Below are 18,699 nucleotides of genomic sequence, written 5' to 3' on the forward strand. Positions count from 1 at the left end.
TGGGTGAAAAACCTCCCCCTGACATCTCCCCTGAACCTCCCACCCATAACCTTAAAGCCATGCCCTCTCGTCTTGAGCATTGGTGCCCTGGGAAGGAGGCGCTGACTGTCTACTCTATCTATTCCTCTCAATATTTTATATACCTCTATCACTAATGCTTCCTCATTACTCGTGACCAAATCTAAAATATTCTGTTCCCAGGTAGGTTCCGGAACATACTGTTATTAGAAGCAAGCCATGATGCAGTCCACAAATTCTTCTTCTACAATACCCTTGGCAGTTTGAATCGTCCAATCAGTCTGTAGATTAAACTCTCCCACGACAATTGCAGTTCTCTTCAAACACGCCATATATACTGCATTCCCCAATTTATGCTCCGCCCTATCAAGGGGTCACATTTTGGATGTCGATGAATTACTCCACCCATGTCTTCCTTCTCCTGCTATTCAGAATTTCAATTCAAACTGAGTCTTCTTAAACAAACACTGCCTCTATATCACAACTCAACACTACTCTGATGCCTTCCTTGATTAACAACACTATCCCACCTGCATTACCTTCTGCCCTGTTCTTTTGGAGCTTCATACAACCTGGAATGTTGAGCACTGAGTCTGGTCAGGGATGGGGTGTTGTAGGTTAGTGGAATGTTCTTTATGACACCTTGCAGTATATTCAGTTTGTTCATGAGCACCGTAAATGCTGTAAGTATTTTTTCTGCAGAATTCAGCTAATCAACTGGTTGAATGAACTTTTTAAATTTGTATTGCCATTGTTTTGCATTACTGATACATTACTAAATTTGATTTTGGACTTTCATGATCATATTTGTTGAGGGTTGGAAGCAATCCTTAGTATTTTGGAAGTCGATACAAATTGGGCTCAGAAAGGGTTGGCAGGCATGATAATGGTCCAAAAGGCTACCTTAACTTGGAGTTTGTTGTAGTGATTGAAGCACTATGAGAGAAAAGAAAGAACTTGCACCTCTTGTTCTCTTCTGCTTCCTTGGAATGACCTGGGGTATTTTATAGAAAGTAGATTTCATTGCCGAGTCACTGTGGTTGTGTGGAAAAATGAGGCAACCAGTTTTCGTACAATACGATCACATATACAGCCACCAAATAAATTCTCAGTTAATTTTATTTTTGATGGTTATGATTGAGATACAAATCTTGGCTAAGGTTCCCAACTTTTCTTTGAATAAAGACATAGGACGTTTTGCATTGACCTATGCAAACAGGTGCGACTTTGATATTAATATCCCATCTGGAAAATGTCATATCCAACAATGGAATACTTCTCAGTTCTGGATTTTATGCCCAGTGGACCACTGTGTATCATGCAGCAGAGAGGAGAATTACTACTGTACGAATGGCCTTTGTAAGTGAATCCATTTGTCTAAGTGCAATGCATTATCTTTGGCTCAGTCAGTTGTTCTCTTGCCTCTTGATCAGAAAGCTATGGACTTCAACTTCACTTAAAACAGGACCATATAACCTCAGCCTGTACTCCAGTGGTACTGTGAAAGTACCTCACTGTCAGGTACTGAGCTCAGATCAGCATCACACTGAGCTCCTGTTTATGTTTTCATTAGTTCTGGTGATGTTTATCGTAACTCTTCACTGGATAATTTCTTGGTTCAGGATATTTGGTTACTCCCTTTATCAATGGTCTGCTGGTTTACCTTAGTTCTCTGAACACAGCAAATACAGGGGGCGCTGTCTTTCATTTTGGGTACTTTATATTACAGAAACAATAATTATACTCTGCTTACAATGGCGATGGGGTATTATGTAAATCATAGATTGTCTCGGTAGCATTCACTATCAATTCTATTGTCTACCTCAGTCTACTAGCCTAATGCCTTCAGTAAACATCCTCTTGCACAAGTGCTCATCGTCCTTTGGTGTGTGGGATTTCAGTATGTGTGCCACTATAGTCTGTGACCTTTACCCTTAAATGCTAGGAAGATGACAATGATCAATGCCAGAGGTATTTCTTCCTTCAGTACATGGCATGCACCTGTAACTTGTATCAGCTAGTTACACCTAACAGAATAGTTACAACCTTCTTGCCAGGAGTTCTATGTCAATAAAAGCTCACATGTCCTTTAACCAATGAATGTGAAGGCTTGCACTTTGCAGTTTTGTATGCTGAGTTCAGTCCACTAAGTCACCTACCATCGACATCCCAGCGGATCACCATTGATCAGAAACTTAGCTGGACCAGCCAAATGAAAATTGACTCCAAGAACAGGTTGCACATGACTCACCTCCTGAGACCGCAAAGCTATTCCACCATCTACAAGGCATAAATGTGGAGCCTTATAAATAATAGAATACTGTCCACTTGCCTGGATGAGTTCAACTCCAATAACATTCAAGAAGCTCGATAATATCCAGGAAAAAGTAGCCAACTTGATTGGAGCTTCATCCACTGCCCTAAGCATTCATTACCAGCACTTGGTAGCTGCAATCTACAAAAGGCATTATGGTTACTCACCTAGGCTACTCCAACGGCATCTCCCAAACCCGTAACACCTCCCACAAAAAAGGGCATGGGTGTATCTGCATCTTCCGTTTCTCCGCCAAGTCACATGCCATTCTGATAGATTGCTATTCTTCCATCATTGTTGGGTCTAAATCCTGGAAATCCCTCGCCAGCAGCACTTCTGGAAGCACCTTCACCAGAAGGACAGCAGCAGTCCAAAACGATGCTCACCACCACCTTCTCAAAGATATTTAAGGGATGGGCAATAAATGCTGGCCTCGCTTGCAACACCTGAATCTTGAAAAATGAATCAATAAAAAGAAAACAAGTGCCTCCAAGCTCTGGGTGAATGTTCAAGCTCTAAACATCCTGGCAGAGGTTCACCTGCACTTTTTTTACTCTTTTTGCTTTGATGTTGAGCTCCCCAAGGAATTCATTGGGGTCCCAAGGTGCACCAGTTCCCACCACTTCCACCAGTGAAACCACCTGTAAAACCTGCCAGAGGAACAGTGTCTCCATTCATTCAGATAGAGAGGAATGGCTGCAAAGGACCAAGTTATATTTTTAATTGTTTAAGTTTCCTTTTGAATTCTGTTCAAATGTTTCATGTTTTCTTTTTTTAATTCTTGTCATCTTTTAAAGTTTGTTAATGGTTCAAACCTTTTAATTGTTTTGGAATGTTTGTGACTATTTCTGCATGTCAGAAACTTTCAGAGATGTTTTGACAATGTCTTTTGTCAACATTTTAGTTTTTGGGCTCTTTCTGCCTCCCCCCACAATGATGAGACTTATGCATGGCTGCCATTGCAATAGAAGGTCTCGTTGTGGAGGTTGGAACTGCCTTCCTGTAGCAAGTTTGGCTTTGATGCACCTGTTCTGGCTGTGTAGAGACATTTCTCCGAAGTCAGCATCGAACATGTATGACCACAAAATCTAACGCATTTCATTTTGTACCAGAATCCATCAATAGGATTAAGTAGGTAGTGTAAATGTCCTAATAACCAATGGGAAAGTTAGATGCATTGCCCTTTGATTGTATCTGGAGAGCTGAGAACTAGATAGACAGAGCTGGCAGGCTAGACTTGTGCTATAATGTTTTGAGGCCATTTGTCTCTCAAACTGCACGTTCCCCAGCTGCACTCTCAGACACATCAAAATATACCAGGGTCAAGTAGCTCGTTAGCTTTTTTGGAAACGTTAAAGGATTGTTATTGGCGAAATGCTGTGATCATTATTTATTTGCTGGCAGCACATTCGCATTTCTCCCATTTAGCCATTAGGAATGTTCTGCGCTTCTGAAATTTCACTGAGTTGGTGAAAGAGCTGGCTTATCGCACTCTTTACATCAAAACACGCTGATCCCTGGATTTAATCGCTGCAGCATCATGACAGGTCAGACAGCTACTGACACAGCAGGGCAGCGCTCCCAATGAGACGTTCTGATGGTTAAAGGAAAATCACTCTTTGTTTTGGATGCCCAGTGGCCAAGCTAGGCCAAGCTCCATCTGAAATTTCCCCACCACCCAAACCTCTCTCCCTTCTTTTCCTCCAACTCATAAAATCCAACTCTTTGACCAAGCTTTGGCCACAGCTCCTCCTTTTTAAAGCATTCTTTTTTCTCTCTCTTCAGTAAACACTGAGGACAATCTTCAGAACCTCAGGACATCCCAAAGCATCCTCGTGATCACTACTGAAATGCAAGAAGCATGCCAACCAATCTGTACATCCCTTTTCTCACTCTTACTGTCCTTTTAAGTAATGATTTTGGGCAGGCACGATAGTGTAGTGGTTAGTGTAACGCTATTACAGCGCCAGCGACCCGGGTTCAATTCCGATTTGCCTCTGATTTGTCTGTCATTTGGTACTTAGAAGCCAAAAATGTCCTCTGATTAAGCACTGCAAGAGCCAAAGCCTCTTACTTTGATCCTTGCTCCGTTCCCTAGCCACTAATTCCAAACCTCTGCCTGCTATTGCTTCTGACACTAAGATGAGTGTCCCAACTGTGCAACTGCTTCATCATAAAGACTGCCCAGTTCCATCTCCATAACATGGTCTGAATCTTCCCTGTCTCAGTTCATTTGCTGCTGAAACTCTTGTCAATGCCCTAGTTATGTCTAAGCTTGGATATTCAAATGCATTTCTGGCTGGCCTCCCATCTTCCAGTCTCACACGTACTGAAGACCATCTAAACCCACTCCCCTCCCTATCCATGTTCCAACTTGCACCATGTTCTGATCAGCACTGCACTTGTTAACTGCAGAGGTTCCCTTTCAAATTCTCACCCTTGCCTAAACACTCATTCTCACTATAATCCCCTCAAGCCTTTGTATCCAAGTCTGAACCTGATGTTAATTGCTCCGCCACCGTATCCATGCCTTAGCTGTCTAGGATCTTCCAGGATTTCTCTTCCTAAACCGTCCCATTCTTTAGTGGCATCCTGGGCAGCCTCTCACCCTTAAATGCCTTTAGATAAAGCTTTTGATCATCTATCCACGTGTGACTCTGTTTTGTTACTAATGCTTTTGTAAAGTGCCTTGATTACGTTAAATGCCCTGTATAATTGTGACTCACTGTTGACAGAGGCAGAGGTACTGCCAACAGAACCATTGCCAACGTTTCCGAAACGAAAGGCAGAACCCAGATTTTGCTGTCAATATCCTAATGAGGCAAATGGAGCATTTGTAAATGGTGCACCATTGTCAGTGTAGGGGGTGGATTCACAATGAGCCTCATATAACCAAATGCTCCTTGTAAATTGTTCTGCTAATAGATTAGTTTTTTGAAAATATCATCTCTTTGTCTCACATTGAAACACATTGAATGGCATGATGTATATCAATGTGTGGTGGATACAATCAAAACTAAGTCTTCTCGTTCCAGCATCGTTATTAAATTATATTACTATTTCCAGGATTTGCTGAGTATATATTGGCAGCTAAGTTTCCATCAACAATCATGATTGCTTTGTGACTTTAGGGTACCACAAAGGTTGTGAAAGGTGTTTATATAAACATGTTTTTCTTTATATTCAAGAACCCTTTAGTAGCATGTTAAATGTTTAAATTACTGCTGCTCAACCTCTTTGGCACTGAAAATTAACTAACATCAGCATAGAGTCTCATTCCTACAGCTTTTACTTGTTGTTGGAGATATTAAAATGTAATTTTCAAGATTAGAAATAAAATCTTTCTTTCCTTTCCTCACTCTTTTATCTTTCCTTTTCATTTCTCTCTTTGTATGTGATTTCACATTGAATTCATGCAGTCATTTATACAGTTCCCTTTCAGCTCTTTCATTGCCATTTTTTCAATCTGTTTGGTTAAGGAGATAAATGACAGCTTGTCCTTAACTTCCACGTGCCTTCTGTGCGCTATTATCAGCCCGCACATTCACCAGTTTACCAAGCCCACAAGTTAAGAAATAAACATGCAAGGCCACATCTAATTAATTGCTATCTGATGCTCTACCTCAGCAAAATCTGGGCCATCCTGTCATTGTGTATCCAATATTGAGCCTGAGCCAGGACAATCATCACCATAAGGAATGTTAATTGACCGAGGCTGGAAACCTGCAGAAAGATGTAAAAGGATATGCCTTCTTTTTTTAATTAACAGATCACAATCGCATACATGCCACGGATGTGTTGCATGCAGTCTGGTACCTCACCACGCAGCCTGTCCCAGGACTGCAGACTATAATTGGTGATCACGGCTCAATGAGTGATTCAGGTACAACTTTTCAAAAGTGAATGCTTTTTCCTATTGAGTTATAGACTCCTATTGACTTATAAAATCATGAGGGACATAGAGAGGGTAAATGCACACAGTCTTTCTCCCAGGGAAAGGGAACTGAGAACTAGAGGGCATAGGTTTAAGGTAAGAGGGAAAAGATTTAAAAGGGACCTGAGGGGCAACTTCTTCACACAGAGGGTGGTGCGCACATGGAATGAACTGCCAGAGGAAGTGATTGAGGCAGGTAGTATAACAACATTTAAAAGGCATTTGGATAACTACATGGATAGGAAAGGTTTAGAAGGATATGGGCCAAACATGGGCAAATGAGACTAGCTTAGATGGGCATCTTGGTTGGCATGGACGAGTCGAGTCAAAGGGCTTGATTCCATGCTGTATGACTGACAATAAAATGACAAAGTATTAAGTGACCTTTTAAAAAATATGTATTTCCATCAATATAGAAACAAGTTTTGGCCTTTTAATCTATGAGGGTTTAATTTTCTCTGTGAGTTAACTTTATTTGTAATGTGTCAATGCACAGGTTACAATAACACAGATGAAGTTTTAATGCAAGCACTGCCAGTCATTGGATCAAAATGCCACAGTTGAAACTCCTCTCAGCACTGCAGCATAATTAGTACTTGTTTTGCTTTTAATCAAAGAACATGGCCAGTGAAACTGTATGATATTTCAGGAAACACTTTAAATGATCCCTCTGAGAAAAGAGCAGGTAATTGACTGACTGGCAGTGAGGCCATGTGGTTGTAGTTAAGGAAGTCTAGTGAAGCCTGAGGTTTCTCCAGAAGGAAAAGTTAAAGCATAACTTTGTCAAGACCTTAAGTGTTCTGGTAAGATAAACAGTAAAAGATTGTTTCTAATGATAGTGCACAGATAAAAGACTTGTTTCATTGTTTCATTTAACTTTCTTTACATTAAATTGCCTGCATAAAAATGTTGCCATGTTTTAAACAACGCAAATGGAAAAGTTCCCTTTTTACTGATCTCAGTTGTGAAACTAGAGTATATGTTCAGCATTTTTGGTCAATTTTTGCACTTGAAGATTAAGAATCATTTTTGATTCAAACCATGTGTCAATATTAAGCAATCTCGTGTCAGGGACAGCAGTTTAGGCAAATGCTTGTTGAAATTCCACCCTTCGAATTTCAGTTGGGCTTGAGATTTGGAAGAAAATCCCCTGCTCTTCTTTTGGTAGGAAAACCCTGAACCATTTATCCTTTAATTCTTCAATGTTACCAAAAATAGGTTCTCCGTTTGTTATTATATTGCAGTTTGTGGGAGCTTGCTATGCACAGACTGGCAGTAACCCAACATTAATGACTGCAGCTTCAACTATTTCTTTAGCTGGAATCCACTCTGGATTCCATGAAAAGAATTAAAGAAGTGCAAATTTTCCTCCCAGTAAATCAGTTCCTAATATCATTTGATGCCACCGGAGGGTCTTTGTTAATGTTCGCCAATGTTCTTGTCCGTTTTACTCATCTGACCCTTTTCCCTGCGCCAATGAAGTAATTGATAGCAAACAAATTTAATTGAACATTTATCTCATATCTTATCTGACATTCTGTTGGATATAATGTGATGTAACTGTTCAATCATGCTTGTCCTTTCTGACCAATGAAAAAACTGTCCATCACATCTACTGGATACTGAACCATTCCAAGCTCATAATGTTTGTACTTAAACTGCTTAACACTGTGCTCTTTCAAGGAAGTATCAACTGCTACCTTTCTACTTCCTTGACAGTTATGTCTTCTGGCTCCCTGCCAAAGTTTTTTCTTGTCATTTCTTTCAGTCCTCTGTCTTGAACATCTTCCATCCTGAAGATGATGTCTGCAGGTGTCCTGCAAAGGAAGATAACCATTTTAGTTCATTTTTCTCTTTTAGTTCTCATTGTGTGAAGAATTTCCTTCTTATATCATCATGATGACCACTGGATACATCAGATCTTCTAGTCTCTGAACTTTATTAATTTTTTGGTTCTGTTACCAACTTTCCCAAGATGTGCACATTTGAACTTATCTCTCATCGGTGTTATATTTTACGAACCCTTTACTTTTCAATTTCCTTGAGAAATTGTTTAGAGTTTATCCCATCTCAACAAATCAACATTGCCAGCAAATTAGACCATGTGAAAGATACAGAAACACAATTTATCCATCACCTTGAAATTTCTAGTCTAACCTGAGATCATCAGTATTGATTTTAGAATTGCTGCTCTCTTACTGACCTGACTGCACAAAATTGTGCCACAGTTCTTGAAAGCCAGGGTGACCCTTGAATTTTATGTCAGACATATTAAACCCTTTGTGCTTCCCAGTATGTGATTTGTTTAATAACTGCTATTATAACTCTCCAGTTAATTAAAGGATAAGACAGTGCTGTGCCCTGTCACTCACTCTTCATTATCAATCATTTCCTCTGTTTATCAGCAAAACCTGTCGATTTTTTTGCCTAATAACAACAGTAGAGTGTATGGGTATAAGAAAACTAAGAAGGACATAGGTCATGTCACCATGAGCATCCACCAGCGGGATTCAAAACTACACTCAGTAAGCTTCCCTCAGGAAGCCATTGTCATATGTAGATAGCTCTGATGCAAAACCTGGTGATTAGAATGGTAAACTGTATGGGAGATTTATCAAATGCTAATTACCACAGCAAACTGCGTTACAAAGGTTTTACCAGGACTTGATTTTCATGCCTTTAATCTGACAATTAAAGTTCTTTCATGCTACAGATCCACAGGTTCTCCACAATTCCACGCAAGCCTTACCAACAAATTCCACCTCCCATCTTGGACAGATCCACCATTAGGCCTCCACTATCATTTTCCGTTTCTAGCCTCTTTGCATTACATTCATCATGAATCAGTAATTCAATAAAAACTGTCTTGACAAACATAAAATCAATGTTCTCCCATCTTCTACTCTGAGACAGTATTAGAAGCACCAGAACAAGTCAACCTGAATAACCCCTCCCAACCTCAGGCGGAAATCCCACATCTTTTCAAATGTTCATGAGAGAACCGAGCTTGGTTCTTTTTACATCTGAAGCATTCCTTTTCCCCCAATGATTCAAGCCTGTAAAGACCACACTAAGAATTGAATAGTGCTCTCCTAATTCAGACAACTCTTTTGTTCTACTAACATACTACAGGGCAGGATGCAAGGAATTTCAAACCAGTCAAGTTCATTATAGTTCTTCTGCCCATCAGAGCCTTTATTCAATGATTCTGTTTTGCTAATATCAATATGGAGAATTGTCTTCTTTCTTAATAGCTTCTTGGTTGTTCCTCTTCTGGTATGTGTCTCTGTCCCTTATTTTCCAACGAAGGCCACACTGTGTTTAAAACACTCTCTTCTCCTTTAACTCCTTCTGCCCAGGGCAAACAAAACTGTGAAATGCTTCACGGAAGTTAGATACCCCTCTTACAAGTTCCAGTCTTCAAAGACCCAGCATTTTCTGTCGCCTGGTTCTTGCTTCTTCATTTCGTTTACCCAATTTTGGTTGTGGTCTTTGTTCTGTTTTCTTAATCTAAAAGGAGCTAAAGTCATTTTGCTTCTGATCCTTGCAGTCAACAAGTGGAAGGGATGGTCTTCTGTTTCTATTGGTCTGGCTTTGGATTTAATACAAGGACCATGGCATAAAGGATGGTTTGTAAATTACTTCCCCCCACCCCCCTGTACTCCCAGTTTGAAATCTAATTGCAATGATGTTTTTATTCTGGTTTCTGCACCTTGCTTCAGTGAGGAAGTTTGCACTTTTCCAAAAGGATAGAAAAAATTCTCCCTTCTCCTCTGCTCTCACCCTCGCTAGCACCATGGTTAACAGCCTTTTATGTCCTTTCTACAGGTTATTGACCGGGAATTAAGGAACATAGTTATTAATAATAATGTATAAGATAGTATATAGATAAGATAGCAGCGTTAATGCTCGGAATTTCTTATGCTTACAAATTATTTTGCAGGATTAGGAAAGATTTAACCTGAGTAGTGAGAAGAGGTGGCCATACAACAAGTTGCATTTATGTAGTCATTTAACAATATAAGAATGTCCCAAGGTGCCTGGGTAATCAGGTGACATTTGGTACCAAGCCATGTATTTGGAAAACTAATCAAAGACTTGGTAAGTAAGGTCATTTAAATGGAATAGAGAGAGAGATTTAGACTGGGGAATTCTAGAACATATTGGTAATCAGTAGAGCACAGGATCTGATGTTGTGTCTCTAGACTCTAACTTTAAAATTCTTTGTCAAATACTTGTTCAGATTCAGACAGTGGAATCCCTCATGGACACATGGGATTCGCCATATCAAAAACGTACAGTGTGACGGAGGACAGATATGGCTGTGTTATCGCTAATGTCCCTGCCTTGGAGTTGATGGCCCTTTACGTTGCTGCAGCCATGCATGATTATGATCACCCAGGAAGAACCAATGCCTTTCTGGTGGCAACCAGTGCCCCACAGGTATGTATTACCCAGCTGCCCTCTCCGTGGTGCACAGGAGCAGGTGTTCTCTTGTTCCAAGTGACTTCACATCCCAGGACTCATGGGGAGAAATTCATCTTTAGCCAATAGTGCAAAACACATGTGAGAGTATTAGCCGGCACTTGAACTCACCTCTGCACAATCAGTTCCATTGATTTCAATAGAGGTGAATGTGTAATGTTAAGTAAAGCCAGTGTGCTCATACTGTCACAAGCATTTAGCACAAGCAACCAAAGGTATACTTCTTCTCATGGACCTCCCACTTTTTGGTTACAGTCAAATACAAGGGGAATTTGGTGGTGTTAGGTGAGATGTTGACTCTTCATAAACAGACAAAGCAGGAGTAAATGTAGGAGTACTGATTGTCATAAAAAAGCAAACCATATGGATGTCCCAATGAAGCTCAGTCAAGAACTTCCTTCTTCAAATCACAGGTAAGGGAGTCAGATGGTGCCCTGGAATAGAAACTGACCCCTCGTATATCTCGGACCAGGTTCACTGGTTGAAAATCTTCTCTGTGTGGTGGTTGGAAGAGCTTCATTCTCAATAGGTGCTCTGTCCCCCAGCACTAATACAGGGAATTATTAACGAGGTCAACTTTTAAGAACCCTATCCCAAAGTGTATGGGCAGGTGTCTTGTCATTCCTTGCCTGAATGGACAGAGTCTGTGGGAGCACCCTTGCCTCTGAGTCAGATGGTTATGGATTCAAATTTGGTCTGCATAAGAATCTGGGCTGAGACTGCTGTGGGATTCCTGCACAGTTGAGGACATAGTCTTTTGGAAATGACAGTGAACCGAAGCCCCCTCTGCCCTGTCATATATTGACATGGATTGAGGACTGGTTAATGGACCGAAAAGAGAGATTGTGAATAAACAGCTCATTCTGAGTCAGAGAAGCTGTGACTAATGTGATTGGTGCTCAGGCCTCAATATGAATTCCTGTTGTTGAATTTGTATTCATCAGATTAATCCATACAGATGAATATGAATTCAACAGCAGAAAGGATCCTCTAGTTCACTTGCACTACTTCAATTACATGGAGACGAGTTAAATTCTACTACTGCAGTGTTTGGTTCTTTCTCGAGTTGCTGAAGTCTGTGGGGAATGGTGAACCAGGTGCTGTGTGACTTCAAGCTTCTACACATACCAGCTTCTCACACATTCTCGGTACGTTGCTAGACATTTTTCTCTGAGGCGAGCACAGCTTGGAGAATGAACAGAGGAAACACAGAGCTGAATGAGATGCTGGAAGAGGGACAAGGAGAACTCTTCTTCGGAGGTCACATCAACCTGGGATTTTAAGGGAACAATACCCCCAGCTGAATTACAAAAAGGAACAATGTCTGTGTTTCACTGCAATCAGGGTCCAACCACAACTTCAGAGCAGGACTTGAGCAACTTTACCAGTTGCTGTCAAGGTAACCATGGACAAATCTACACATCAAAACTTGATACGTTGCTAACAGTCATCAACTAATCACCCTTGTGCCTAGAGGAACAACACCTCGAATTCCATCTGGGTAGTCTACAACCCAAGGGCATGAACACTGAGTTTTCCCGATTTAGATAACCCTTCCCTCCGGTTGGGTTTTCCCTTTCCTCCTCCCCCTTTTTTTCCTTCCAGTCCTCCCAGTTTTGTCCAGTTTCCCCACCATCCCCTCCCCCCCACAACTTCAGGCCCTGATCTCCCATCTTTGTACACCCCCTCGATTCCATCCACCTACAACACATAGTTCACCCGCAGGTTTCTCCCTCCACCCCATCCCCATCTGGTTCCACCTGCCATACACCTCTCCCCTAATGGTTCCCATTCTCACCTCCTTATCAGAGTCCAGCAATGGTTGCCCTTTGTGTTCCTGCTTATCCCCCTCCAGCAGCCCTCTCCACCTTCACCCTCCTCTTCCCCCCACCTCACTCATTTATCTTCCTCTTTCTTTGTCTGCCTGCATCTATCATCCACCTGCCACCGTCTCCCAACTCCACCCCTGCCCCCCCCTCCCCTACCTGGTGCAACCTGCCCATCACCCTTCACCCCTCCTCAGTCCACCATTCACCTCAGACTCCTGTGTCACCCCCCTCTCCTCTTCATACTGGCCATCTCCCCTTCCACTCTCAGTCCTGATGCAGGGTTTCAACCCGAAACATCGACAGTTCCTTTCCCCCCACAGATACTGCTCGACCTGCTGAGTCCCTCCAGCAGATTGTTTGTTACCCTTGCGCATACCCTTGGTGCCTGCCTTCTGCGTGCATTCTAGTCTCCCTACGTAGCCCTGCCCCACTCACTGCAGCATAGCTAGGGAAAGAACGCTGCCTTTCAATGGAAGGGATGGCTGATAGAGGTGTACAAGATGATAAGAGGCATAGATCAAGAGGACAGTCAGAGACTTTTTCCCAGTGGGACAATGGCTAACACGAGGGGACATAATTTTAAAGTGATTGGAGGAAGGTATAAGGGGGATGTCAGGGGTAAGTTTTTCACACAGAGAGTGGTGGGTGCGTGGAACGCACTGCCGCCAGAGGTTGTGGGGGCAGATGCATTAGGGACATTTACAACACTCTTGAATAGACACATGAATGATAGAAAAATAGGGGGCTATGTGGGAGGGAAGGGTTAGATAGATCTTAGAGCAGGATAAAATGTCGGCACAACATTGTGGGCCAAAGGGCCTGTACTGTGCTGTAGTGTTCTATGTTCTATGATGGCCTTGGAGGACAACTTTGAGCAGCTTTGGGCTTAGAATGCCTGGCTTCTCAGTATGGGGAGCAGTAATCTGGGCAGACAGACAGGCAACAGTAAAGGCACTGGTGAAGTGATGTTGACGGGATCATGAATTCTGCATTCCTGAGAGACGAAGAGCAGACTTGTGCTCCCCGAGTCACTGTCTCTCTCCAGAGTGGTGGCCTCATCAATTCCAGTCATCTGTCAGAAGATAGTTTACTGCTCTGCTCTAATACCCTACAAGCCTTGAACATTGAAATGCACAGTGGTGATGGCAAACATCTGAGCTTCCATCCAAGCATCTTCACTGAGACACTGGGTGGTGTCTGCTTGCGCTGCATTCGAAACAACGGCCTTTATAGGTTGCATTGTGGGTGGCTCTGCATGTGTGCAAATGCAGTTGTTTGCCCCACCACTTTGCAGCTGCAAAGGATAGGCACCAATCCCCGTGCAGGACTTCCATCTGACTGCCTCCACACCAGCTTTGCACAGAGGCTCTCTGGCAGGGTCGATCACTGCCCCATACATTTCATGATGTGCATCCGTCTGCAGGTTACCCAGTCCCCAGGCTCAACTCTTGCATTGGCATCCCACAGAACTGGCATCCACTTATTGTTTCCTTGCCCTGCCTGTGGATTGTTTGTGCCCAGTGTCTCCACATGCAGATACCATCTGTTCACTCACATCAGTGTCTTAGCTGAGAGCTGGGCACATGAAACTAAGTGACCTGAGTCTTCATCTCGCTACCCTGGCTGTCTATAAAGAGAAAGGACCTCAGCCCTCATTTACATCCCCTGCACTAAGGCAGCCATGTGGGGAAGCTGCAGGGACCCCCTCTCTGTCCCGTACTGTGCCTTTATGAACGGTTCCCAAGCCAGTTCCTGCATTGCTACCAGCAACCTTCACTTTAAGGGGTTCAAGCTGACTTTAACTGGTGTAAGCCACTTACAAGAAGGTGTGAAAGCCAATGGACAGCATGCTTAGCTCTGGCTACACATGAGCATGCTGGACAGTGTGTGGTGCGGCCAGTGGAAAATCGAACTTCAGCAACAAAAACAGAAATGCTGGAAGAATTCAGCAGTCAAAGCAGCATCTGTGGGAAGAGAAACAGGAAACATTGCAGATTGAAGACACTTCATTGGAAACATATCGATCATCCACATAATAGAGTCTCCATCCACCCATCACCTGATTGTCCCTCCAGTGAACCTCACGACCCCACCTCCAGAACATACCCCTGATCTCGTCCTGAGCCAGCACTCAATGTCTGAACTCTTCTCTAATCCTCACTCAACCCCGTACCCCCTGTAACTAGAATGCTAGGTCTGACCGTACCCTGGTCCGCCTCCCAACTTTCGATCTGCCCCCATATTCACCACCAGACCCTAGTCCCTAACCCCCACCCCCATTGCCCACCACCTGACACTAGGTCCAACCCTCCTCACCTCACAACGCAATTGTAGGTCTGACCTTCCCTAACATATTTGACTCCTGACCCCATATCTGATACCCTCCAATACTAGATCTCAATATCCATAGCCCACCACTTGACTCCAGGTCTGCCCTCCCTAGCCCACTACCAAACCACAGGTCTGACCTACCGAATCCCACTGCACAGCTTCTTTCAGCAAACATCTCCCCAATATGCAGCAGGAAACGATCTACTGGAGGAACCCTGGGTGAGGCAGCAACTGTAGAGGGAAATGGACAGGCAACGTTTTGGGTTGAGGCATTTCGTTTGGACTGTTGAAACGTTGATTGTCCATTTCCCTCTACAGACTGTATCTGACCCGCTGAGTTCCTCCAGCAGCTCGTTTTCTGCTCCAGATCCCAGCATCTGCAGTCTCTTGTTTCTTCTCTCTCCCCAATCTGCAGCCTGTTTTCCTCTGACAAATCTGCAGTGCCACTCTAAGTCTTTGCATTGACACAACTAAGGTCTTGTATGTGATAGTATACAAGAAATAACTTGCATTAATATGATGGGTTTTACTTGCTTAGCATGTTCCAGAGTACGTCAAGGTAAATTTCTTACAGAAGAACGAGAGGAAAGAGCAGGCCAATTGGTTGATCTGATTTTCGGCCCACACATTATCTCTATGTCCAATTACTATAACCTTCCACTCCCCTGTAGTGCAGATAGCCATGTATCTCAGCTTTATTTGAATGTAAAATGACTCAGCATCATAGCTTTTCTGGGATAGAGAATTCTAAAGACTCACATACCTTTGAGCGAAGAAATTTCCCCTCATCTCAGTCTTATCCCAATGAAATACTCCCAAATCTAGACTCTCCCAGCAGCAGAAGTATCCTCACAGCATCTACCCTGACAAGCCCAATCAGATCCTTGTTATTTTTGAGATTTAGCAACCATTGTCACCTCGGGCATAGGAAATTTCCACACCTAGATTCCACAGTTACTAAATTAATATCATGGTGCTGGTTGAGAGATAAATATTAGGATGATGGTAGATCCTTGACACTTTGTTAAAATGTGTCAAGGATCATTTAATGTTTCATTCTAGAAAAGAGACTCCCTCAAAACTGTACAATATAGATAATCTGTGTTCACAAGTTGTTGAGCAGGACCTGATACCTCATGAGGAAGGGATTATACACAGGAGCTGTGCACTTAACAAGAGTTTTCCAAAGATTTTGTTCATATTTAAAATAAGATTTCTTTATTAGTCACATGTACATCGAAACACACAGTGAAATGCATCTTTTGCATAGAATGTTCTGGGGGCAGCCCGCAAGTGTTGCCACACTTCCGGCGCCAACAGAGCATGCTCATAACTTTCCTAACCCGTATGTCTTTGGAAAGTGGGTTTATTTGTGATATATGTTAATAAGCTAATGAAAGACTGTAGTCTAAAAATTCTTGAGTCCCACAAATCTTAGGCTAGCATTGTGTGGGAGCAGATGGGTTGGAGAGCAGATGCAAGTTTTGTGCATAACCCCGCTGGCTTGTCAGGGTAGATGCTGTGAGGATACTTCTGCTGCTGGGAGAGTATAGATTTGGGAGTATTTCATTGGGATAAGACTGAGATGAGGAGAAATTTCTTTCAGTAGTAACAACAACCTGTATTAATATCGCACCTTTAAGGCTGTGGGAAAAAAAATCTTTCAAGAACATTTTGGTATTAAGCACCATAAGGAGGTATTCGGACTGTTACCAAAAGCTTGGCAACTGATAGAGACCTGTTGGCAAAAATGAGGAGTCATTCAGCCAACTTCTCCCTCTCCTTCAGAAAAAAGGAAAAAGCAATTGGAAAACTCCCTGGTGAGGCCTGATATGGACCATTGTTTAAGTGTTAGCATGCCATTATATCGCAACTCAGCCTCATTCTGTTAGAGAACCTATTGAGAGGATTCAAATTGGGAATAGAAACCCTCCATAACCTAGGATAACGGAGCTTACATGTTTCTCTGCACCACCATCAGAATGTTTCTGATTTGTTTTACTTTGGAGACTTCAGCTTTAGTACATTATTGAGAGAGTATTGTACTGTCCAATAGATATTATGCCAGAGTCGCATTTGTCCTGTGAGGTAGACTTGAAGGATCCCACAGAACCACTTAGAGAAGGGCAGAGTTCTCCCAGTGTCTTTCTAATATTTATCCGTCATCCAACAAACAAGACACATGATTCTGTCATTTTTGTTATCTTTGAAGGACCTTACCGTTTGCAATTTGGTTGTCACAATTAATATATTATAATAGTGGGCAGGCACGGTAGTGTAGCAGTTAGCATAACACTTTACAGCACCAGCAACCCAGGTTCAATTCCGGCCACCGTCTGTAAAGATTTGTACGTTCTCCCCGTGTCTGTGTGGGTTTCCTCCGGGTGCTCTGGTTTCCTTCCACATTCCAAAAAGACATACGGGTTAGGAAGTTGTGGACATGCTATGTTTGTGCCAGAAGCGTGGCTGGCCCCAGAACACTCCTACAACAAAAGATGCATTTCACTGTATGTTTCAATGTACATGTGACTAATAAAGAAATCTTATCTTAGTTGTGTAATAAAAGTACCTTATTAGTATTGAAGCATGTTGTGTTCACCCTGGGTTATGAAAAGCACAAGTTTTTCTTTCAATGTTGGAGATCACTTAACCTATGTACTGAAGCTCACCTGGAGGGCTTTCTGAAGTCAGATTAACCAAATGTGCATATGTTGCAAGTATGAACCTCCCAAACTGTAGGAGGATCCTACAATAATATGTTCTTGCTCCTTAATGTTCTGTTGCATTTCTTCATTCTCGTCATTGTAAGTGCCGGCCAAGATGATGGTCTGAAGCCCTGACATGGAGCTAAACTTAAACCTATCCCACATCATACACACACCAAGTCAGCAGCTGACTTCAGTTGTGCTTCATTGCAGGCTGTTCTCTACAACGACCGCTCAGTGTTGGAGAACCATCATGCCGCCTCAGCGTGGAACCTGTTCATGTCGCAGCAGGAATACAACTTTCTGATCAACTTGGATCACGTTGAATTCAAGCGATTCCGATTTCTTGTCATTGAAGCCATTCTGGCCACAGATCTCAAGAAACACTTCGATTTTCTCGCAGAGTTCAATGCCAAGGTAACCTGCTTCTTCTGAATTCATTAAGTTGCAGTTTTTTGATAGAATGGTTCTGGTATCCTTCAGTGATCTGCATTTTGTTGGTGACAAATCGCAATGTAATTACAGCAGAAGAAGGCAGTTCATCCAAGGAGGATAGAAAATCCAACATTGTGGCAACAAATTGAATCTTAAATGACCTGAAAGTTTTTGTTCCACTATTCCATCCAGCAATTCATCAGTGTAATGATCAATTTTTGCCCAGGCACAATTTCTGTTACTTTAATATTTCCGAAATAGTTTAAAGCTGAATGTATACCTCTGTAAGACCACCCATTATGGACGAGGACTCTTGGTCATTCAAAGCACACGTTAAATAAATACCTCCTGCCCTTGAGGACTTATTTCTTTTGCGCCCTTATGGCCGACCTGGAGTTTCAGCTCATTTCAATAGGAATCATTATTTTCATTTTGGTGATCACTCTTTAGGCAGGTGACTTGTCTTTTCTATGCATGTGCTCTGGAGGGTGCAAACATGTAGAATTCTTTTGCCAACAATTACAGCAGGAACATGCAGGCACAGTCAAAAGGTTATATTTAATGGATGCACCTTCCATCCCTACTTAACAACCTTCCTCAGCATTTGCCTGTTTTCAGCTTGCTGAATTCAATGCAGACCTTTTTTAA

General features: G+C 42.4%; 1 protein-coding gene across 1 annotated transcript in view; it reads left to right on the forward strand.

Moving 5' to 3' along the window:
- pde3a (phosphodiesterase 3A, cGMP-inhibited) overlaps positions 1-18,699 on the forward strand; it is a 412,539-nt gene that overhangs the window by 369,203 nt on the left and 24,637 nt on the right. Inside the window, 3 exon segments of the mRNA XM_052033932.1 lie at positions 6,102-6,215; positions 10,510-10,709; positions 17,830-18,033. Of these exon segments, the coding sequence (XP_051889892.1) occupies positions 6,102-6,215; positions 10,510-10,709; positions 17,830-18,033 (518 nt within the window).

Source organism: Pristis pectinata, chromosome 19 (assembly GCF_009764475.1).
Source record: "Pristis pectinata isolate sPriPec2 chromosome 19, sPriPec2.1.pri, whole genome shotgun sequence".
NCBI classification, from domain to species: Eukaryota; Metazoa; Chordata; class Chondrichthyes; order Rhinopristiformes; family Pristidae; genus Pristis; species Pristis pectinata.